The sequence below is a fragment of the Labrus bergylta genome, chromosome 9 (genome assembly GCF_963930695.1).
Source record: "Labrus bergylta chromosome 9, fLabBer1.1, whole genome shotgun sequence".
Classification (NCBI taxonomy): Eukaryota; Metazoa; Chordata; class Actinopteri; order Labriformes; family Labridae; genus Labrus; species Labrus bergylta.
Genome location: NC_089203.1, coordinates 20,583,712 through 20,609,187, shown reverse-complemented (window position 1 = coordinate 20,609,187; position 25,476 = coordinate 20,583,712). Strand labels below are relative to the sequence as shown.

Below are 25,476 nucleotides of genomic sequence, written 5' to 3'. Positions count from 1 at the left end.
ACTTTACCAACATCTAGAAAGAACAGTTTCACTGCTCATATGTTGGTTTTGCACTATATTATCATTGCAACTCTCTGGATGTCAGGACTCTTGGTAAGGGAGCCACCCAGCCATTATTAATGCATGATTGTACCAGCAGATACATGAGAGAGTGTTTGTTAGTATCAGGGCTTCTGAGTATAGGAGTCAGTCAGAGAACGGTACTAAGTTACACAACACAACACTGTAGAGGAATGGGGCAGAAAGTGGGGTTAGATTCTAACAGGCAGTGCACACTAGACTGTTTTATTGTGTTTGAGGCTCTGAACTCCAAGATGTCATTGGAGAGCTGCTGTGTGTCTGACCATGGGCTCTGATTCCTCCTGTAGAAACACATACAGCATGTAAGCAAACAAGCACATGTATTTATACACCACTGTTGTTGTTGAGGGAAACACTGATTGCTTCAAGAATGGTAAAGAAAACAAGTGTATACACAAAGTGTAGATCTGTTAAGGGTTGGACGGCTGTGTTTGTCCTATGAAGGTTTGTGTGAAGGATGCATGATTTTTTTTTTTAAAGCATATTCTAATCTTTTGTCTAAATAGTTATAATGACTATAGCCTGTGTGAAGATTAGCTGTGCTTTTGTCTTTCTTCTGCTACTGAAGGATCCTTTCTTTAGGCTTTAGTTTGTTATATATTGATAAATGAGGTCTACTTTAAGACTATGAAGCAGTCAGAATTGGTTTTAGCATTTTAGAACTGTTGCTTGAAAAGTGATGTGGCATCAAAGAAAAAACAAAATTAAGTCTTGTGAATCAGCTCAGGACATTACTTGAGGTTTTTTTTTATTATATAAAAGTCTCTTGTGTGGTGTTTTGTCTGTTTGAGAAGTCTAATGGATCAGAATATAGTTAATCTATAGTTGTATTTGTCTTCTTCTCTGTGTTCCTCTCAACAAGTCTCTGACATGTAAATGGACAGAGGAACTGTGTGCTGCCACAGTTTCATTTTATGCTAAGGAAGCCCATGTTCTGACAGCTCTGCTCCAGATCGTGTCTCTGCCTTCCTCTTTCTCACCTTGCTGTTTTCTGATAGAGGTATATTGTTGTGGGGTCAGAGCAGCAGGTTAACTGTTTCAGCTTCATGACAGGATGTATACCTGGTCATACTTTGTACACATAGGTCTCTCAACCTGTGAGCAGACGTGTGAAATGGGGGCTAAATCTTCTGCTGTGAATAGATGACCTGATTAGCAGAGCCTGTGGTGAGGAATGTGGTCATAAAGAAAAATAACGGAGAAGTCAATAATGACACTGTAGCTGTGGGACACTTAGACTGGCATCAATAAAGAGAATTGTGACACAATCCAAGTGGAGCATGAAGATTAATTATTTAACACAGCAGCATTTTAATATCAATTCTCATTAGAATGATGAAATGAGGGATGCAGATGATGTGACTCCGGTTCAGGCTGTGCTGTGTGAACAGGCCTCTGTCTTTTGAAGTGTCACTCCTCAAATATTTCAGGGTCTGCAGGGGATTCTAGTGTGATGGTGTTTGTATCAACACAGCAGGGGCTTTGTTAGCAGTCTTTTGACTCCCCTGGCTTTCCTCTCAGGTGTTTTGTAATGTAGGAGAGCTAGCAGGTTTAATCTAAAGTCAGAACACGGAATGATTAGGGTTGTTAAAGTCCAACTTTTTTTTGTAATCGCTTTGACCAGAACAGAGCTCAGACAATTTGTCAAAGCCATTGAAAGAAAAGCTCTTTTTCAAATTAACAACTACTCTCTTTGACTTTTCTTTTACACTCTCCCCCCTTTTTACTAAATTCTGAAAACCTGTGTGACCTGCACCATGACACCATTAGGATAACAACTATCAAGTCTTTTCATTTGCGCTATTTATTCCCAAAACAAACATGTGGTATTTATAACAAGATATTGCTTCTTTAACTAATGTTACAGGCAATACTTTCTTATATTATTTTTTAAGATAGTATTTATATTAATTTTCTAATAGGCTTACTTCTATTGCGCAAAAAAATAATAATAATCTGGTCATACCGTCTACTCCTGCATTCAACTCCATCCTGAAAGCTTTACGACAGAAATCATCAGACCATGAGTCATTCAACACTCAATGAGTCTGTGGAGGTCACGGTCTGCTATACAACCTCAGACAGCCCATTCTTTTACGTGTCTCCATTAAGTTTCATGAGCAATGATGCAGTTGATGATAACATTTGACAGAAATGTGCCCGTCTACATTCACAGCCATTGTACTGACCACAAAAGTATCACGTCTTGTCCTCCCCTCTCATTGTTCCCACAGTTTTTTAAATGTAACATTTTGCTACTTTTCTTGCACACATATCCTTGTAAATTGAATATATTCAGGTTTGGGACACTTCTTTATGTTTTATTTATTTGTTTCACTACTTTTTACATCTTAGCGACCAAAATAAAGAAGCCAACAATCAGCGGATTTATTAACAAAGAACAGCCCTTGAGTTGATCTAATAACTGTTAAAATGGGGTGAGCAATTATAACATGATGGGGAGAAACAAACTACCTTTGGCGGTTTCAAACTGCGTATGGTAAAGTCTTATCAAGACGAAATCATTAAATCAGTGCTCTATAAATAGACGGCAAACATAAATTATGCATTTGTTTATTGGTGTTTTTTAGAAGCTTTAGATAAAGGATGCATAATCATGTCGTTGATTCCTCTGTAGAGATTTACGAACAGATGCTGAAAAACAGAAATAATACATCTTACTTGTCATTTATGACACAACGCTGTGAAAAGGAGAAATGAATGTCTCCTTCTCTGACATTTCATTGAATCTGAAAAGCATGTCTCATAAAAAGCCAACATATTATGTTTCATTATTGTAAGTTAAGTTTGATTTTGTTATGAGAGTGTGTCAAACTCCTGTATTCAGTCTCAGCACCCAGCTGGGACAAAGCGAATGATTGAATCATTTTGTAACTTATCATCTCCAGCTGTCAAAAACTCTCTAAAGTATTAAAGTTTTTAAGAAAACATGAAGCCTTTCTGGAAGAGTTATTCCTTTTTTTTTGTTACTTGCTGTTCCTCCAGCCCTTCTTGTCACAACATTGCACAAGCAGTTGTTACTATGACAGCAGACTCAGAGAAAGCTGCCTGGATGTTGAGGCGTGGTCAGATAAGAGGCCCGGCAGGTTCACTGAGCTGTTGACATTTCCTCACACAAACTCCTTTGGTTCTTATTGGCTGCAGCTGATAAGATTCCTGTGTCGTAATTGGCAGCTGCTGATAAGATGCTCTCAGCTGCTGCTGCAGCAGTCAGCAGCATGGTGAGGGGACAACAGCTCAGGGGTCTCATTTATTAAAGAGTGCGTAGAATCCATACTAAAAATGTACGTGCGTGCGCCAAAATGATTCAGATTTATAAAACCGTTCGTACGCAATGTTCCCTTTATAAATCACGATCCACCTGGAAATGTGCGCACGTACATTAGCCCCATGTTCCGCCCTCTACACGCCCACATTCGACCATAAATGGTCAATGCAAAGCAGCTCCTGAATGAAAATGCATACAAACGAGGGGGCAGATCAAAGGTTTCCAGCGCTGGATCGCGGCGAAACCCAGAAGCTTAGACAAAGAAACGAAACTTTCTGACCCAGAAACGGAGGAGTTTGTGAATGAAGTGAAGGATAAAATGGACATATCGATAGATAACTGCAGCAGGAGGATCACAAACTGAAGAAAAATCAGAGAATGACACCTCGTCCCTGCTGCATTCACCCTGTCCTATGTGCCAAAACATCCACCGTTCATCATTACGCACGAGTATATCTGCAATGTTTACATGTTTACAGGACCCACACTGATTTCTTCATATTGCCAGAGTGCTCACGTCAGTCAGCAGGCTCCCTCACTCTATCATATTAGTAATCAAAAGTTTGATGAACGAACTAAAACGTTTGATTGTTGGCCCCTTTTTTTCATGGGAAACTCCGTCTGCACTGTGACTAATTATGAGGATATATAGGTCTAATGATCGTTTCAGAGATGCCCCGACTTAATGTCCACACTTGAATTATTTACAGAATAAATATGTGCAGCTTATGAAGACATGCTGAGTAACGAGAAGGCGAAATGTGTGAAGCCACCGCTGTGTCTCTGTGCGTCTTGACGCAGGCATCTTTATTAAAACTAAAATCCACACTTGATGATAAATGCACGACATTGAAAGATATTAGTGAAAACTGGTGGCTCTATGGTCTTTGTGTTAGTCTAATATTTAACTCTACATCAGTGATTACATTAGTGCACAAGTCCGGTCCTCTGAGGTCCGTCCGGGATAATGAAGGCGAGGCGGCGCTTTATTTTTATTTTATGTTTATATATTGTCATAATTAAAGTGACTTATTGGAAACGGCTCACTACATGCGCGATTATAGCCTAAATACAACCATCGGTTTGAATGATTATGATGACGTGGATCTGTCAGTAAAGTTTGATATTTAGTGAAATAAATTGTGGAAGAGACATCAATATGTATCTGCAGGCTTCAATTCACCACTTCGTCGTCTGTGTCGCCAACTTCCCATGCCTCGAAAATGAACGTACGCCTGGGTCACAGTTTGCTTACCGGTGCGCACATTTTACCATCAGGTTTGTTTTTATAGATCACAAACTTTGCGTGGGAAAAGGAGTACGCCAGTTTCAGACCCCGTTTTGTGCGTACTCAACGGCTATAAATGAGACCCCAGGACTTTGTGGGCAGACAGGGCTACATCCAGACCCTGAACCTTATATGCCAGAGAAACGTTTCCAGTAAGAGGTGTGCCTACAGGTTTAACAAAGACTTTAAGACAAGATAATATGCTAGTTAATGGCTCACATGTTTTCTCAACCAATATTTTTACTGTGTGTGGGGTGGAGAATTTCTCTTGCCAATGAATTTACTTTCTTGATGTTCCAACAACTAAGAATGTTTTTTTCCCATACTATTATCAGTTTTTGTCTTTTTGGTCTCATACCTGTCTTTAACAGCTGCTAAGTTGTGTAGTTTCAGTCAGTTTTAAATGTCTTTTTGGTAAGAGCGAGTAGTGAAGATTTATTTTTGGGCTTTTTGTGCCTTTTATTTAAGAGATAGGACAGTGGATAGAGTCAGAAATGGGGAAGAGAGAGACTGGGGAATGACATGAAGGAAAGGAGCCACAGGTCGGATCCGAACCTGGGCCACCCGCTGGGAAGACTACAGCCTCCGTACATAGGACACGCGTACCAACCACTGTGCCACCAGCGCCCCTATTTTAAATTTTTTTAAAAAGCATCTGCCAGCTGTGATTGAAAACAAGATGAGAGCATGTAGAGCAAAGCAAAATCTAAGTGCAAAACAGCAAAGTCATGGACTTTTAAATGAACAACTGTTTATTTCATGGAAAATATCTGTAAGAGCCACTCTTATTTTAGTGTGAAACATATTGAAAACAGCCTTTAAGGAGCTGCAAGGCATGGGATGTATTGAAATAAAATGGAGAGAAAGGACATTTATGGCAACAATTACTTCCTACAATAGAAATGGAAAGAGAGACATTCAAACCTCTGTTACTCTATGGTTTATAATAATACATAGATTTTTGAATGGAAGCTATGAAGCCACTGAACGTACTGAGTGATCACTGAGGTTTTCTATACAACTACATAACATAATCTGTGACTCAATCCAAAATTTAATTCTGCTTTTATTGCTGGCTTCGAGAAAGAAGCAACCTGCCTCCAATCCATGTTATTTAAAATCAGTCTTTTGTTAGCTATCATTAAAATGCATTGGTAGAGGTGTTGCGCTGAACGGTCGCCATAGAAACAGGCCTCCTGATCAGATCCCAGCTAAGTAGGAGGTCATGAAGGGGGAACAATTGTTGTATTAGCTTATATGCGTCATACCGAGGTATACCTATTCTTTTATTAAATACTGACTTGCTGAATCTAAGCCGCTATTTTCTGTTAAGATATCAGGCTATATATTTGTGTTTGAGGCCACACTCACAGAAACAGCAGATGTTTTTGCTGGCAGAAGTAGCTCAGAGTCTCTTGGGTTGGGGCTGGAACTGCTGAGAAATATATTTTGTGCTTTTGTGTCCTTAGCCTAGTTCAATATTTAATTAATACGCTTGAAGCCTGCCCTTCTCCCATAACTTCCTGTCATCTTCCTTAAACTCCAGGCCATTATTCATGGTAGCTTGTATCTCACACAAGAGCATTCAGTCATGTATTGATCCTGAGTAAGTGAACATGTTTCTTATTTAGTAAAGGAAGAGTTTGTGTGAGCGATACCAGTGGGTGAAAAAAAGGGTTAAGAGGACAAAACAGAGAGTAACCACAACATTAAGTGTGCCGGCCTTTCTTCAATTTGTGTCCTTAGATATTTTCTAATTTAACAGGGAAAACAAAGTTCTTAGCTTGAAGATCATCCATAACCTTGGTGTTATTGGTTTGACAAAAAACGCTCATTGGGTCAACTAACTAGGTATGCTATGGACATTTCAGCCACATCTCATTGTTTTCTTCCCTGACTGGAGTGGTTCAATGGTCACTGAGGTAGTAAACAAATAAATGCCATAATTTGAATATTTGTTAGTTTTCTTGGAAGCGGAGTAACTTCATTGATATTCTTCTATGTTAGAAGAATATCAATGTTGAGTTTTGTAGGGTTGTAATGTTTTCTGCATTTTTTTTAAAGCCTAAGAAGTGCTCTAAGGATAATAAGCATGCAAGTTGCCGTACAAGACCATATGATTCTTGATTTAGAGTTTACTCCAGCTGATTATTAACCATGACCATCGAAGCTGTTTTGTCTTCATGCATAGCATGAAAAACATGCCATGAGCACTTCCAGCACTGTTATTATGCGAGAAACAACAAAGAGTGCCAGTCCAACCGCTTTTTTTTCTCAGGCAAGGGTCCCTTGTTCTGAAGGTTTAAACTTCAAATGAGAGAGAAAGCAGATGTAAAGAATCTCTCCGGCTTGTTTTCCTCCTGGAGGGTGTCAAGCTGTCCTTCAGGCATCAATACACACATTCAATTTGTGTCTCTTGTTCTAAACAAGAGTTGGGCTGTGTTGTGACTACTTGCTAAACATACAGCTCCTAAAGGACTACAAACTCGACACAGGCTGTTGGGATAATGAGTCCTGAAAACACAGGGCAAATACAGTACAGTATTTTCTGTGCAGGGTGCAAGCAGTTGTGTTTTAAATCTGTTTTACTATTCACATCTTTAGATTGTAAAGCCTTAGGAATCCAAATTAAAAGCCATTGATAAATGCTCCTATTTCTATCGATCCTTCACATAATCTTTGCTATAAGCTTCAATCATCTAGTAGGGATCTCCATCATAGGCCTTCTACAAATCTCAGATCACTTCAAACTTTAAGGATTTGTTTTTAAGGTACAATGTGTCCTTTGCAGCAAGGCTTACATATATCATGGAAGCATTAAGATTAAGAGATTAAGATTTACTTTATTGATCCCCGAAATTCTGTTTTTACACTCTGTTAATCATGCAACACACACATAGGCTGAAATATACACATGCACATACAGGATCCTATGGACATGCACTAATGGAGAGATGTCAGAGTGACGGAGCGACCCACAGCGGGCGCTCCTGAGCTGGTGGTGGTGAGGGGGTTTAGTGCCTTGCTCAAGGGCACCTCAGCAGTGCTCAGGAAGTGATCTGGCACCTCTCCAGCTACCAGACCAACTTCCATATTTGGTCCGGGACTCCTCCGGTTCCCAACCCAAGTCCCTACAGACTGAGCTACTGCTGCCCCATCATCAACATCCCAAGCTTGTAAGAATAGGTAGCAGTTAAATGAATCAGATCCTCAGAACTTCTCTTTGATGGAAATATTAAGAGCACTTGTGGGGAAAAAAGACTGATAACTCTCACTGTGTTGAAGCTTATTTCAGAATGGTCTGTTTTCTAATAAAAGTAAAACAATGCTGTATTGATCCCTGGTATTATGTCCTTTCTCGGCTCATGTCTTGCAGGACTTGAAGCATGGATTCATCTTTTTCTTTGCAGCACTCACTTTAAATGATCCAAATTCCAATTACAGTTCTCCTCTTGAGATTGGAGGTCTAGTTATTGAGTCAGTCTCTCCCAATCTGTACTACACGGTGTATAAGATTGCAGCCTCACATATAAGTATTAACTGATGTGACAGCTGGGCCATCAAGAAATATTTCAGATGTGTTCCTGCCATCGCTGTTGCTCATCTCCCCTCCGGAATAGATGCTGTGAATCATTTGTACATTAAAATGAGAAGCCGTTCCTCCTGCACAGTAATGAGATCCGTTGGTCCTTTTTCACATGTACAGTGTAAATGTGAGACGGCTGTTTAGCACATCACAAACATTGCTTGTGGCTTTGAAGCTTACTTCACATCAAAATCGTTCAGTTTTATGAAGTGCTTCACTGGTTCATTGTGCAAGTTTGAAATAATCAGCCAGAAAATGCCAACAGAGTTTTGTTCTACAAAATGCTTCAGTCATTCATTGTGCATGTTCAATTTATAAGAAGCCAAATTAGAAACAGATGTGCAGACCTCTCCCCATCCTTAATGTGTGTTTCCGGTGATTTCCCATCTGTGTGGCATCTTTCTCCCACTGGCGACAAAAACACAGGACAATTATCAGTTTCTCTATATTTGGTCAAATTTTCAGTGTTGTCAGCGTGGACAGAAGGATGTCAGCGGCTATTTTACTATAGTCTTTATTAAAGTAACTTTCTGTCTCTTCGAGCTCGTCATTCTTACAGATTAGTAGCAGCCGTTTTGTTTCATCATTAAGATCTATGCTACAATCAGTGTGCTAATGCATTCTGTCAGTCAGTTTTCCTGCTGGTACATGTCAAGTGTCTCTTTTTGTTTGTTTTCAGTATTGATGATTACATTAGGGAAGCTTCAGAGGTGAATATGTTTAACTCTCAGGGTAAAGTGGACCACACATGAATTGTTCTTGAATTGACCAACCTCAGCAGAAGGAGTTTGGACAGTTGACTTGTTTTTTTACATTTTAAGTTGATAATTTTGGGACACTTTTAATAGCTAATCTACAGAATACTTTTAGAAACGTATACTGTGATATGAGCGTCATACTTTTCAAAGTCATGGTTGAAGTTAAACCATAGACTGCAAATAAACATGGACGAAACCTGAATGACATCGCCTATTGGTTACTGGGGGTTACAGCCATCAATCATGCTTTTCAAGTCTGATTGATGGCAGTCGCCATGCTTGAAATGCTGTTTCAACCTAACTTTCATTCAACCTAACAACAGGCAACGCTGGAGCTGAGGTGGGTCCTAAGCCTAAAAAGTGGGTATGCTTGTGACTTCCAGGGCTTCTACAGCCAGCTTCAAGTGGCAGGAACTGGTTTTGAACTGTTTACATATTGGAGATCACGATGGCTAACAGTGCAAAATGAGGCATCTGAATATATTCCAGTATCTGCCAAGGTTTAAGATCATCATAGCCAGTCTCACTGTCCTGCAGATGAACTGGAAACAACTTCTTGATTCAGGATTCAGGAACGCTGGTTTTTGACATACATGGTTTTTTATAAATTTAGATTTCATGAACAACTTCAGATTATATCACTTTGATAATATTGATGTGCTGAGGTTGCAGCTCTGCTCTGATTGCTTTTTTTGTCTCTTTCTTGCACGTTATCTTCCATCCCTCTTCACCTCAAGATATCAGAGTAATCTGTTCTTGTCTGTCACCTCTCTTAACCCGCCCGATAAGGGAGGTAAGAGTCGTGCTCCTTCCTGAGAACGGATGTTCCTCCTTGACAACATTGACACAAACAAAAGTGCCTCTGCTCCGTTTGTACAAAAATAGCTCCTGTTGAGGCCATAAAAACAGAGGTTGTTTACCATTACTAATCTGCCCGGGGAAGTCTTCAGTCAGCTGCAGTCCACTGTGCATCGGTTTCTTTTCCTCCAGTATTTCCTGTCAAGGCGTTTAATTAACCGATAATGAAAGCAACTGTCATGAACAGGGGATTTGTGACTCAGTTCTTCATGTGCTCAAGTCTTGCGTCAGCCTTTGCTTCATAGCTGAGTCTAATCGTGAAATATTTTTAAATGAGGATATGCTGCATGTGGCCATTTCAGGAGTATTTTAGAATCTCTCTCAGTTTGTACCATTTGTGTGTATGTGTGCACATGTTGATGCTTTGGTCATTTGTATGCCCCTGCATCACCTGTATGTTTAATTATGTTTATGTTGCCGCAGAGCTAGAATTCAAACATTACATTTATTTTACATTCTGACCTATTATGGGTCAACACTTGATCAGGGATGTTCTTAAATGTAATTGAGACCGGAAAAATACATGAGTTAAGAAGTTATTTATTGATCGCACACGCAGCCTTTTTACATGAATACCCTACATACTTTACTGCCTGGTGTTTCTGGTGATGGACAGGTGGATGAGGTGTGAATCATTCTTCTGTCTTCTTTCTGTCTGTGCTGCTGTTATTGATCATGTAGTGACTGAAATGTCTCCTCTCGATCAATATTTACTCTAGATCAATATGTACAGGCAATTTGCTGCTATGGATTCATCAGGTAAGAAACGTGGGAGGGTTAAGGGTTCTAATGTGTCAGATGTGTGATGTTTATATTTCAGTTCTGGAAGAAAGTAGGATTTGATGCAAATAGAGGCAGGGTAAGATTTGTCTATTGACGTTTTTTCGTCCACTGGACTACAGCTGCTAACCTAGCTAACGCGTTCACAATCCCAAGTTTTCCTTTTTTTAGAGCTCAGCATTAGTGTGTTTTGTTTTTTTTTAAACGATGATTTATTTCTGAGCCTTGTCGTGCTAATTGCTAGATGAAGATAATTTTCAGAAGGTGACGTTTTTAAGCTCGGCGAACTGCAGGTCAAAAACAAGTCGTCGGTATCTTCTCTTAAACAGCTATTTTAATCGATGTATAGTTGACTGATACTGCAGTAGTTGTTGCATCTGCTTTGCTGTTTTAGTATTTGGTTGGAATTTTCTTTATCCCCTCTTCTGAAGATTAGATTCAGGTTAGTTTTTCTAGTCCCATTCTTGAGGCTGTCATTCGATTTGATAACCTCCACTGCCACCACGACACCAAAGCCACGGCCTCGTGTTAAGAAAACATAGATGAAGTCCCAGCTGTTCAACTGCAACACATTCATTTGCAATGGATGCTAAGCTCTGCATTCTGCTTGTTTTCAGATGGTTTGGTAGGTGCTCAGTATTATGACCACATTTCTGATGCAGCACAGAATTTAAAAAAGGCATTGTCCCATTTAAAGTCTCTGCCGTGTAACGCCTGAGGTCGTCTCTCAGACGCTGCCAGGGGGTGAAATCTGAAATCTGTTTTTTTCCCTTTAAATTTTAACAGCTTCAGTCTCCGAATTCCATGACAATATAGTCAAGCAATAAACAAGCAGGTGACTTAGTTTGACATATTCAGCTCCTGTAATAAAATGTAATCTTAGGGAAGGTTGTAGAGCTGTGTTGTTTAGTCTTCTTCATACCTTGTGCATTGTACCATTTCTTTGCAAGTAACTCACACCTGTAGATCAGATGGATAGTTGTTAACTATTGGCATGAATGGGTTTTCCCAGCTGTTTCAATGTGTGTTATTGTGTATACAGGTTCTTTTTGCACTGGTCATGGTCATGGAGGCCATGGTCCTTGGACCGTGCAGTTCGAGTACGACTACAACCCTTTGCCCCTTTCCCTCGTTGCATTCCCCGCTCTCTCTCTCTCTCTCTCTCTCTCTCCCCCAGTTTTTTACTCTGTCCACTGTCCAGTCTACTAAATAAAGGCACAAAGAGCGCTAAAATGAAACTTTAAAAAACAATCGATACAAAAATGAAATGAACTGGCTTATAAAGCTGAGAAAAGTGACTTTTTATAGGTAAACTGTGTTTGCATGCTTTTGAACGGCAAGTAAGTAAATGATAAACATATGATGTATATTTCACATCAAATGTAAGGTTGTACAACTTGCCCTAAAGTAGGTTTCTACTGACGTATTCATCCTTTCTTTATGCTCTCAGGCTTCTCCAACGTCTTGATGAGAATTTTCATTAAAAGATGACCCTGAAGTTGGCCTTTTGACCTTCCTCCCTGCTCAGAAACACACACAGAAACACACACGGACAGACATACAGACCTGCATTCATGAGACCATTAAGGTCAAAGAGGCAGCCGCTCTCAGAAGCTGTTGTGCACTGGAGGCTTTTTACCCCTCTGTGTGCTTTCCATGCTGAAGTGTGAACAGTTCACACGTCCCTGCAGATGAAAATGGCTGACCTCTTCAGCAATACTGTGATTCAAACCAAAGAATGAGAAACATCAGCAGCAGTATTCAGAGACCTTTTCTTTGGTTAAAGTACACACATTGAAACTAAATCATGCTGCTCTCTCTGCTCGAACACTGTGTTCAGTGTTGATGCTATATTTAAACACTAATTGTAGGTTTTCTATTGTAATGACTATCATCAGGTCTCTTCCATTTTCTACTTTACCTTTCTTTCTTTAATTTTGTCCTGTCAGCATCGCATCTCTCTATTAAAAGCAACCTTTACTCCTCTTATTGTCTTAATGCCCGTCATCCTTTTAGCTGCCTCTTGTACTCACTCTGCAGGAGCTGTAATGAACCTGTAGTTAGCTGTTAAAACCATGTGCATTTTAGACTAAATAGCCCCCAGCGTCTACCCGCCTGCTGTTGAAGCTTACGGCCAATGGGCCTGCAAATGACCTAATTTTCTATCTGCCTCCTGGGGGAGCTTTTAGAGGAGCTAAAAGTTGGTCACAGCCTGCAGAGAGTGAAGATCAGGAAAGACTTTAATTCATGTGGAGCTCTGCTTTATACACATATTGCTATCACTTAAATCGCCATGGGTTATAGCCACACATAAATGTATGAGGGGGATAATGGTGTAAAATTGCACACAAGATGATTTAAAAAGCTTTTCTATGAATGCTCATTACTTTTAGCATAGTTTAGGATTATTGTCATTGTGTTACATCAAGTCCCATATCAGAAATCAGAAATCCTCAGTGATTGACACACCGAGCTTCATGTCTGAAAAGTATAATTCATGCACTGACTCTGTGTGTTTGTGTGTGTACAGAGAATGCAGGGCGAAAACCTCTCAAATCAAACTTTGTTTGTTTTCTTTTGAGATTGAAGGATTGGATTTATTGGACAAAACAAACAAGTTGACGACATTAGCATTTTTTTTGTTTGAATTACTAAAGAAATTGCCTATGAAAAATATTAAGTTGAATAGACATTTAATGAAAGGTTTCCCAAAAATGATCAGCTTAATGCAACAGTTTTAATTGTTTCTAACATTTTTTGTCATCTTTTTAAGACACAAACAAGAACAATGATTCACCTTTATTGAACTCAGACTGTAACACAGTGTATCCTTTTCTATCAGTACTGTGGTCACTGCAGTTGGTGTCCTGTAAAATGTTTAGAAAGTGCTATAAACGTCTCACCACCATCCCTCTTGCTCCACTTTTTTCCTGGAAAGTGTCCTAGGTTAATGGGGTTGTGTTAGTTAACAAGGCTGTGAAGTCTGTTTCAGTAGCATTATCACAGCCCCACACAGACGGTGAAGGTTTTATCAGGCCTCTGTGACGGCAGACAGCTCTGAAATTTGCCGCTCAGAGAGGAGGCAAAGAGTCAAATATCATCATTACACTCTGCCAGATGTGTCTGAACACTAGGAATAGCAATGTAGCTGTTGTTGTGCAGGCAGACACACGTTTGCCTACACAGATCACCTCCACAGTGAGCTCTGCCACACACCCTGTGAGGTGTGAAGTGGGTGCAGTGTGTCTCATTATGAACAGTTGTGTTGGCTTTGGCATGAGGAGAGTAAAGGGCAGCTCAGCTCAGCCAGCAGTCATAGCATTTTACAGGTTTGTCAAAGAGAAAGAGGTCAAGTAGAGAAGAGAATTAAAGAGCGTTTAGAGCTGTAAAATAGACCCCAGATGAGAGAATGAGCTGCTGCTGGATTTATGATTTGTTCATGTTGACTTTACTTCAAGGTTTTTATTATGGGATCTAAATGTGTTTTCTTTATTACGCAACATTTGGCAGGAAACCATGAGTCTGCGGTTGTGAGTAAAACGTGAGAGTGTATTTTTTGTCCTAAGTCGTTTTAGATTTTTCCAAGGTCTGGTAGCGGAACATGTGGCAAATGTCTGATAATATCCAGATTTATGCCTCATGCCATGCTAATCTAGTTTTACACCGCATTATCTCTGACTCTGGCTTCTGATCTTTCTTTGAAGTACTCATTGTTGTTCATTTTGTGTAGGTACATGAATCCATATCTATTTTGTAATATGTGAGCAAGACTCCAAACATATGTGACAGGTTTTTCTTTCTCACTGCAGCATTTTGAGCTAACAGGTCTCTGACATGTGAAGTGTCAAAAGGCCAGGCTGTTTTCGGCCACGTTGCAGAAACTGAACAAACAGCAGCATCAGGGTGAGCAGAGTCTCAATGACAGTCTTGTTTAAATCACTGTCGTGTCAGGGGGACTGCAGGGTCACAGCGAGACTCCCCTCTCCGCTCCTCTCTCACATAAAACAGAGACTTAAAGGAACGATTTTAGAAGAAGGGAAGAGGATGGAGAAGCCGTTAGGGCACCGCTCAGCATGACCTTGAATCATGATGACTAAGAGGTTACAGACTAGTTGTCTGTATCTCTGCCAAATAAAATGCTGTGAAACGTATCTCGATGTATTGGATACAGTTTGAGTCAGAGACGATACAGTTTGAAAGGGAAACAGTCTCACTTTAGGTTGGTGAAGGGGAGAAATAAAAATGTTTTCCAACTTAAGTTAATTGATTAGAAGGTGATCTGTAAATCTTGTCGGCATGATTTATCTTCTTAGAGTTGACCTTTTATGGGACCTCAGAGACACTACTCAGAATTAGCAGACAAGCTACAGACCACTGACCCTTTTGACTAGAATTGGGCTGTCAACAGTTTTAGATCCGTCCAGAGGTCCATGTGTTGATGTACTTACATTGTTGAATGTTTAAACCAGTATCCTACTCGTATCAGTGATTGACTTCAAGCCTAACACTCGGTCTTCTCTCTGTGTTTTTTCTACAGAAGGGATCTGTAACATGACGATGGACTCCAACTCGATGACAATCCCCCTGTCAGACCCCAACGCCTGGGCTACAGCCATGAACAACCTGGGGATGCCTCCAATGGGAATAACCGGACAGCAACTCATGCCAGGTAACACACTGACTACTGTTCAACACCGAAACCTGAACCACAGATTTTGTGTTGCAGGTTTATTTCAGTATTTTGGTCAGTGCACTGTGGGATTATATCCTCTTCTGGAAATATTAAGGGAAGCACACTCAACACACACACACACACACACACACGCACGCGTGCAGGCCTGTCATATTTCAAATACGGTAAACTAAAACCTTACAGCTCAGGAGAGAGCAAAGTAACTACTTCCTGATTTTAAACTTTACTTGAAGTGTGTTTCTTCAGCAGATTTTATAACTTGTAATTTGAGGGAAAGAACAGGTGTAACTAATAACATTAATGATGTCTCTGTTCCAGTTTAAGCATGTGATTAAGCCATGCCAGCAGTGATACAGCATTAACAAAACATCAGAGCCTGATGAACTGGCCCACATGAGGGGAATGCAGCAATTAGTGAAGTTATTAGCTGCACCTGTTTGAGTCCAAATGTAACAAAGGTCAGTTAAACAGCTCTTATAATCAATCAGGCCCTCTGCCAGCTTTAGCCTGCAGTCGTACTTAAAAGCAGGTGCAAACACTGGTTGGTTCTGGACTTTGTTTGTGTAATTGGAGGAAAAACCTAGTAAGACCATTTTCACAGCAGACATTTTGACTTATCAAAGCAGGAGATACACTCAGGTCAAAACACTTTGTGTTAATGATGGCTTTGTTCCATCAAGTCTTCCAATCAGCCATGCCAGGGAGCCAACACACACAAAACCAAGACCAGGCACGAATATATGGACAGCACTAGACTTTAATTTAGTAGTAGTGTTTCCATCAACATGTTTTTTTGCGCATCAACGCACATGACTGACCACACTTATCAGTTTACCCTTGCTGTGTGCATCAGAATTATTGGATTAATGCTAATGTAACCTGACATGACAAAACAATTTAAGCTTGACTTTTTTAAGGTAATTCCTAATGACGTCTCTAGTTATTGGGTAAGACCGGGCGTACACTGTAGATTGTGTGAATGTTGAGGTAGAATATAAAATCACACAATGATTGAAGCATTTACAATGAACAGCGGAAGCTCACACACTTTGCATTCACACTGAACGGTTCAATTGTCAAGCATGACCTGTGTGCTCTCCCTGTACTTACACAGAGAAAGCAACTGAACTGAAACTCCTGAAAAATGCAAATCTCATTAACCGGTGCTCATTAGACATTAGTGAGTCATTTGTGCAGGCACCTCCTGCATATTGCACTGTTCTCCTTTCATAAAAAATAAAGACAAACACTGTACATCACAGAATAAGCCCTTTAAAGCTGTTTCCAACCTCTAAGTAAGGCTTTTAGACCACTGCAGCACTTATTTAATTTATAAGATCATAAAGTATATTTCTTTGCATTCAATTGATTCCCAAATCAAGACACTGGTAAGAATGTGACTGAGCTTAAGGTTAAATTAAACACAATCGAGTGAAACAAAAAAGCTCTGATCAGACAAAATCATGAACTGTCCTGAGTATGTTTCCCATGAGTGATCAGGGTTTTTTAGCCTCTGTTGTGGAAAGCCATGAGGTCTCAGGAGCCGTTTGTAGAGGCTGCCATGGAGAGGAGAGGAGGAGACAGTGATGGAGAGGGAGGAGAGGAGGGTTAATAGGACAGCTGTGTCTCCTCTAGTAGATCAACTGGAGTAACAGCTGGTGTTTCCTACCTTTCCCTCATCATCCCTTCTTTCCTAACTTCCTAAATAACCCAGACTCTCATTTATATATTGTAACAGCTGAGTCAGCAACTGTAACTGAGAGCTGCACTGAACACACACTGTTACTTTCTGAGCCCCTTCACACACTCAGACTCCTCTGAGTCACACTGAAATGATCATTTGTTCAAACAGAACAAAAACTGATGTTGAGACCCCTCCAACTGTAAAGTATGAAATATATAATTACTGTGAATGCTTAAAAAAACAATCATCTCCAATATGAATAGTAAAGATACTTCTGTTCTGATATGTATATTCAAGAAATGTTCTGCTGTGTTATCATCTCTCAACGCTAAAGTCATTTAACATATATTATTCACGGGCCTCTACTTTACCACATGCATACTTCACTTCACCTGGGCCAATACAACTTTTGTTGTTGAACCCCTGGAGAAATATGGAAGTGGGAGAGTATCCACTAAAGCACTCTTTTTTTGCTTGTCACTTTGTCTCAGTTTACGGCACATAATTATATTTCTAAATTCAGCTATTATTCAGCTATGTAAGAAAGAGATGTACTTTGCCTTAAAAAAGTGGCATCTGTGCACGTCTGTTTTAGTTGCTTCTGTTTTTAGTTAATAGCCAAGTTTCCCAAAAATTCGCAGAGCACAAAGCTTGAGGCACACACTTTCACATGATGTCTCATGGGGTTTCTGTCACGCAGCTCTTGTTCTCAGAGCACCTTGTGGCTTTGAAGTTACTCCAGGTGGATGAGTTATTGATTCTTCATCATGACTGAACATCATCTTTGTCTCCCTTTTGTTTCACCTCCAAACAACAGCAGAAAATTCCCCATCACTCTCTTTGTTCCTCCCTGTTTAAAGATTTATTTTGGGGCTTTTTGCCTTTATTCAATAGGGCAGTGGATAGAGTAGGAAACTGGGGAGGGACAGTAGTGAAAGACATGCAGGTAAGGGGCAGCAGGTTGGACCCAAACCTGGGCTGCCCTCTTGGCGGACTATAGCCTCCATTCATGTGTCTCATGTCCTTTCATGTTTTATCTAAGAGGTTGCTGATTCATGGGTATAATTGGTTGTACGTTTCCATGTAGGTTTGAGCTGTTCTGTGTCTATCAATTTCTATCATTCATTCAGGAACTGTCTGTGCTGGACTGCTTTCATCATAAGTTATAGTTGGTCTCTGTTTCATCCTCTGTGTGTGAATGTGTTTCCTGCCTCCACCCAAGTGGATATTTGCAGACAGACAGCTGGATAAACAGACCGTTGTGAGCAGAGAATTCACCCCACTGCAGCCTCACATGTCTGGTACATGTTTCTAATGATGACAGTTTTATTTCTATAGATGGTCTGGACAGTGACAGTGTTACAAAGTTATTCATGCATGTTTGTATTAGTGAGGTGTTCATAGAGGGAAAGATTTGACTCAGGCCAGACACTTGAATCTAGTTTGTAAGTACTGTTCTTCTGTTTTCAAGTTAAACCTGACTATTCTGCTTGTACAGAATGGATTGCATGTATGTATAGTCTGAAAGGATTTATCTGTGGCTTTTCCCACACTTGTCATTTCTGGTTTGGAGTTCTAGTCTTTTGGCTGAAAGACAGAGGGTGTTGTCATTTGGAGGTATTTTGAAGCCTTCTCAAGTAAATAAATATTTATATCTAAAATTCACTTGACTTGTATAGCCCTAGGTTTGCAGCAGTTTCTGACTCACCCAGAGCTGTCCCAACCAAAGAATGACCATAAAGTGGAAAAAAGAAACTAGAGAAGTGAAAACCCATCCCTCTTCAAAACTATAGGTTCTAAAGTGTCATAACAAATTAAAGATGTTTGACTGGATGAGTACGGCATAAAGCACACTCCTATATATTATGCGAACACAGTCGAAATTTAAACAATAACAACAGGAATCAACATCAGGTTTAAAGCCTGAAGTTAAAAGCCTTTCCAGGAGAATTTGCGATGTTTCCTAACACACCCCGAATATAAGCAGAACCAGATGGAGAGACACAGAGTTTGTCATTTGTACTCATTTTTGAGGAGTTTGAGTGATTTTATTGCAGCAATACCACTGGAACTACAAAATACATTAATGCACACTGGACATATGATATTATTTACTGTTAGTAGCTTGATCTTGTTGTCTTATTTTAAGAAAAACTTTTTGATCCAGCAGATGTCGCCCTTGAGCACCAGCATGAAAACAAAACGACTCACGATGCATTGTTGTGTTAGCATGCTAATGCTAGCGCTCTTTATTTTGCTCGTATCTTCACACTGCATGTAAATTTACACGAAATGACCGTGATCTTAAAAATGCTAACATGACATTCAAATAAGCAGTGAGTACGGTATGTTACTCTTCTTTTCTCTAGTCCCTCAATTAAACAACTTCTATATGTCCCTTCCATGTGAACACGCCTTAGATACGGCTAAGACAACATCACAGACAGCAGGACTCGGGTGTTACACTCATTGTAGACAGTCATGACTCAGAGTTATTTTCAGAGGATATACTGGATTTCTGCTACATTTAAGTGTGAAAATCACAGATTCTTCCTTTAAAAAGGTTAGCCCTAAGAAATAAAATTTAGAAAACAGAAAAACCAACAACAAACTTCTAAAGAGCAGAATACAATATATTTTTCAAAATACACACCGACCATACTTTTAGACTATACATGCGTATGTATGAGCAGTGTTGTTTCTTTACTTTTGTATTCTTTCTCTTTAATTAACTTGTGATCCAATCTTACCTCTCAATTAGAGTTCATCACATTAAGAGCATTAAACACTGAACCACCTCTCAATGAAGCTTTGTGAAAAGTAGCAGTAAGGCTTGTTTTGGTACAAGAATTTCCAATTTTTGTGTTTGTCTCAGCTTGATAGTTTAGTGTGTCCTTCCTTACCAATAACTGCACAGAGTCCCAGTACCCACGCTTCATCTTCAGCTTGTGTAAGAGCAGAAATATTGCGTTATATTTGCTATTTTATTATTTAGAGCCAAAGCTTCTCACTGGATACTTGACACAGTGAAATGGTTAGAACCTAGAGAAATATGCTGCTCTACCCCACACACACACACACACACACACACACACACACACACACACACACACACACACACACACACACACACACACACACACACACACACACACACACACACACACACACACACACACACACACACACTCACTCTCAAGCACGCAGACACAAACACACACGCAGCAGACCCACACGCAGGCACGCAGACACAAACACACACACACACACACACAGCACACACACACACACACACACACACACACACAACACCAAAGGAAAAAAAAACCTTCAGCTTTTCACAGCCATGTGTTTGCAAGGTTAACATAATAAATGTTGGATGCACATTCTTATTCATGATCACACAAACACAAACTGAAACAGCCTGGAGAATACATTAGCAGGCTGCAGGGACGAACAACTCTTTCCTGAATTAAGTTGTGGTCTTTTTCTGTATCATCCCCCTCCATTCTTATCCCTCACCCAAAGTAATCAAACTGCTTATAAACACAAATATATGCACATACAAACCCACAGTGGTATATATGCAAACTTTGTGTCATGTCTCATTACCAAACATCCAAACAGCGCTCATCATGTGAAGTGAAAGCACTCAAGAATCCCCCAAGATATGAATCAGGGTCTCCTCATTGTCACACATTAGCTCACCTGAATCCCCATCATGAATTATATTAACTGACAGTCATTCCTTTGCCGTAAGCCTTTTCCAATCCTTGGACTGAACACAGTGTCCCTTTCTGCTGCCTGCTCGGGAGTTGCACTGGTTTTGATGCCAGAAAGTTTTGGCTGTGTGTAGGTGGACAGAGTGGATATACTTTGGATAGACAGTGTGTCTGAGGGGAGAAATAATAGAGCAGAAGTTACAGGGCTGCAGTAATGGGCCGATGGAAAGCTCTTCCTTTCTATGGCAGCTTTATTAGATTGAAGGATAGATATTGAAAAAGTTAGATCTGTAATGGTGATGTGACTGTAAAGGTGTCAGATGAAGAAATAAAACATCAAAGGCAGTAAGAAACAGATTCTTATTTAGATGTAATAGAAAGGGAAGATGGGATAACTTTAATAGACAGTAAGGTGTTTATTTTTCACTTCCCTCCTGCAGAGTGCAGGAAGGAAAAATGTCCCTGCAGGATAAATGAAGTCGGAGATGTTCGTATGAAAATGCAAAGTGTGTGACTCCTGGCAGAGATTGAGAGAGGCTGATTTCAGCCTCTGGTAGAGTTTCAGGTGCTGCTAGCTCGCCTCATTAGAGAATATTATCCAGCATGCCTTACAACCACCATGTCCCCCACCCTCTGCTGACTGCTAGAGGGGACCTTTGCTCTGCAAATCCGAGAAGCGAAAGATTGTTAGACGTAAAGAAGACTTTAAGAGGTAGCAGTTTCCAGTTCCAGTTGATTTATTTTTTCTCTCTTTGCATCTCCTGATTGATGGTCAGCTCTAGATGTAATTACTTTAAAGATAGCACTTTAGGAAATAGCTTGTTTGAAATCCAAAGTGGAGTCTGAAGGGGAGAAATAGGGTACGAAGATAATAGAAGTTAAATAAATCACTTAAAAGACCATTTTTGTGTGAGTACATGTGCACTCTTGTGTTACTGTGAACAGATGTGGTGTGAAAACCACAAACAGGTCCCTGCTATCAGACAGATGTGTGAACATGTGTGGGTGGACCCAGCTGCTGGTTTCTTTTCTGTTGTCCTCTTTCAAAAGGGCCATACTTTCTTCTCTCTTTCTGCCATACTTATGAAGCACACTGATGAATAGTTGTATGCTGTATCCCTGTTCAAACTGTTCAAAAGTTCAAATGCTCATTGTATAATACCTTACTGTATTGTTCCCGTCAAAGAGAATGTATAAAGCAAATTATAATTTATTCTTCGAGCATCTAGTTTCTTGGTTAGCGGGTTTACAAGTCTCGCCCTCTTTACTTTTTAATTAGTTGCCTGCAGCGGTTTCACCAGCACCTTTCTTAACATTTCAAGCTGAGATGTTTTCTTAGTAGCGCCTGGAGTTGCTCAACAAACACTCTGAGCACAATGAAAAAGACGCTGGGCAGAGCTGTTTCTCTTTGGGTCCTCGCATTCTTCTACCTTCACTCTCTCCTCGTTAGCCCTTTTTAACTCCTCGTATTGCCCTTTTTGATCGCTTTGTTGCTGATGATTCATGACAGATTCTGATGAATGGTTCTTTTTGTGATTCCTGTGTTTATGTTCATTGTTGTTAAGTGTTTTATGTCTGAAACCCTGTAATTGTGCTGCTGCCTGTCTTGGCCAGGACGCTCTTGTAAAAGAGATTTTTAATCTCAATGAGACTTTTTCCTGGTTAAATAAATAAAATTAGTAACAAATCCGCAAAAAGCTAATGGAAGAATTAGATTGCTTTGACGATTGAAGAATCGGGCTACAGTGTTCATTCTATCTGATGCTCCTACACAGTCGCTTCCCCTCCCTTTTGTTTTGCAGTGGAGCGGGATTCATAGCTGTAAGTGAAAATGAAACTTAAGAGTTACTCTGTAAAAAGAAGTCCATCTCAGTTATATGGAACTGTTTGAGATTGTTCAAAACCAAATGAGAGCAAGAAATTAACATTTGCTTGGTTTGCACAGTTAACGTTTGCACTTTGGATGGCGACACTACAAACCCTTTTAACAAGCCGGAGAGACGATATCCTAAGAAGTCTTTAGAGCGGAGCTCAGGCAAACTTCAGTCCCTCTGAATAAAACCCAAGATTTCAGTCAAACCGACTATGACCACGTGTCACAGAATAAACATATTCTGGATTATTTTACAAGTCAGTTGTCGAAATTCTGCAGGGCTAAAATAGTACGGACAGTCAAGAACACGCATCACTGTGTGAAAATGCACCTTAATGAACACGACAATAGAATTCAAGAAACAAAAGATGTGGTGCAGAAAACGCGTAAAATTGTGCATAAAAATTGATCACGGGAGACCTCCAAACCGCCCTCATTTCACTGGCCGATGATGCTGTTGATTCACTCTCTGTGGATGGCAGCTGATGTTTATAAAGTGTTTACTTTTAAACTCAATGATGATTACATGAGATAAGATAAGTAGCTAGCCAGCTATCTTATCTGCTCACTGAGGTGAGACGATTGAATGAAACTCATCACACACACTTGTTCACAAACATAGAAGACAACCACTCGAGGATAACAGAGGTTATCCTCAACAGATGGGGAAATTTAAGTTTAAGTTGTTCTTCGATTAACATTCATCTCATTGACTGGTTGACTGAAATGATCTCATTATTCTGTGTCCAATCATAGCCTCATTATTTAGTATGTGGTATCCGTCAGAGTTTAAATTCTCATTAAAGTATCATCGATGGAGTTATAATACAGACCCACAGTGTTTAGGTATTCAAGGCACAATGTCTTTTCATTGTAAGAATGAAATTGAAATGACTGTGAAGATCATCTTCAGTACAGTATTGTTTAGTGGCTCCAGGCTTCAATGGCTTTGACACATACTGCATACTTATTTCTAACCTTTCACTGCTTCTCAGCCAAACTAGATTCAAGGTAGTGGTGAAGAAAGTATACACAATATTTACTTAATTCCAAAATTAAGTAAATATTTCTGCTCCAAAGAAATGTTAATGATGAGCTCAAATCCTGTCTTCAAAATGTCACTTTTTTATGTATCTATTATCATTTCGATAGAAGGAAGTAAATCTGCTGTATTACTTGCTTACAGCTCTACACTTATTTGACAATGTTGTAATATTTACAAAATACTTTTTAGTGTCAGGTTTGTACTGTAGGACATTCATTTCTTTGAGAATTATACCACTTTGATTGGTAGAAAATCATAGTTGAAGTATTCTCCTGTTTCAAGGCTCCAAACTACAAGATGCACTTTTGACACTAGCTGACAAAACATCAGATCCATCAGTATAAAGGTTTTGCAGACTGAACTCAAAAGGATTTCTCAATAACATCAGATATATTTTAATCTGGAGAGAAACTAGCAACAATAGCAAATCCATTACAAATCTACATAAATATTTAGGTCCATCAATCAATCAATCATTATTTGTATAGCACCAATTCAGTGGGGGGGATTTCTCCTTTGTATTCCTCGCCTTCCTGTTCTTCACACTTCTTTGCAGCTGAGGTGGAGGTCTGAGCAGGCCATGCATGAATGCGGATAGCTGTGGTTGTGGGGACGACACAGTCTGATGGTGGTGGTTGGGCGTCAGGGACGTCAGCTCACTGAAGGTTGGGGGGAGTAGGTTGGATGACGTGTGCCAGTCTGATATTTATACATTTGTACTTTGTACTTGGTACTTTTTTTTTATACATTTGTACTTTCTGTATATACTGTGATGAATTACACAGAATGACAGAACGAGAGTGCGTTAGAGATGAAACACATCCTGGAGCACTTTGTGGAGACTGGAGATGAGAGCAGTCTGGTGGAGCTGGAAAACCTTTAGAAGTAAATAATCTCCTTTATTACACGCAGCCCTGCCTCATGCTTGCTTCAGGTCTAAGGCTCTTTAATGAAAGACGATAGATATATAGGTGCAGAGACACACACACACACACACACACACACACACACACACACACACACACACACACACACACACACACACACACACACACACTCAAGGTAACATGAGCAATGCTGCATTGCAATTGCAGCAGCCATGATAAGGTGATGTAACCAGACCGTTTCCTCCATATGAGCCGAAAGATCATTTGCTTTGGATCAATATATAATATGTTGTGTTAATGTATTTAAATGTTAGTTCCTCCAACTATATTAATGATTTAATATCCATGTGTATTCTCTGTTTTGTTCCTTTAGTCCTTTCCTATTCTGTTTTTGGCATTTAAATTTGTTATACACCAGTTCTCCATCTTCCATCCCCCTTTCTTATCTTCCTTCCTTCTATCTTCTTTCCCTCGCCCTATATGCAGAGGGAAACATCACTCGCATGGCAACTAGGCTACTTCTTCTCACATCACCTGTTTCCTCTCAGTCCTCAGCCCTCTTTATTGCACCCTCTCTGTCTCTCGAGACCTATCCTGAATCGTTAATGATGTGCATCCGTTTACTTAGTGTCACTGAACTCATCCATTTTGGCTCTCACATTAGATTTAGGACAAATCCCTTACAGGAAAATGTACTTTGTATTACCGGTAAATGATTTGTGCTTTGGAAGACTAAATATTATTTCTGCTTCACTAGATTTATTGCATTTAAACATAAGTTAGTCGGAATTGAATAGTTACACACACAATGTTTGCTCAGCTATTCTCCGTTGGAGGAGAATGTAATAGTTCTTTTCAACTAGATATTTTATCACAGGTATAAAATACACAATATAGTAAGGTTAATGTAATGTTACACTTAAATAGCAAGA

The 25,476-nt window shown here is 39.8% G+C and overlaps 1 protein-coding gene across 2 annotated transcripts in view; it reads left to right on the top strand.

Annotated features, from left to right (window-relative positions):
• Positions 1-25,476, top strand: part of enox2 (ecto-NOX disulfide-thiol exchanger 2) — a 123,310-nt gene that overhangs the window by 65,122 nt on the left and 32,712 nt on the right. For both annotated transcript variants that reach the window (XM_029278574.2, XM_065958716.1), the window contains one exon: positions 15,178-15,309. In XM_029278574.2, coding sequence (XP_029134407.2) covers positions 15,178-15,309 — 132 coding nt within the window. The remainder of the gene's footprint in view (positions 1-15,177; positions 15,310-25,476) is intronic.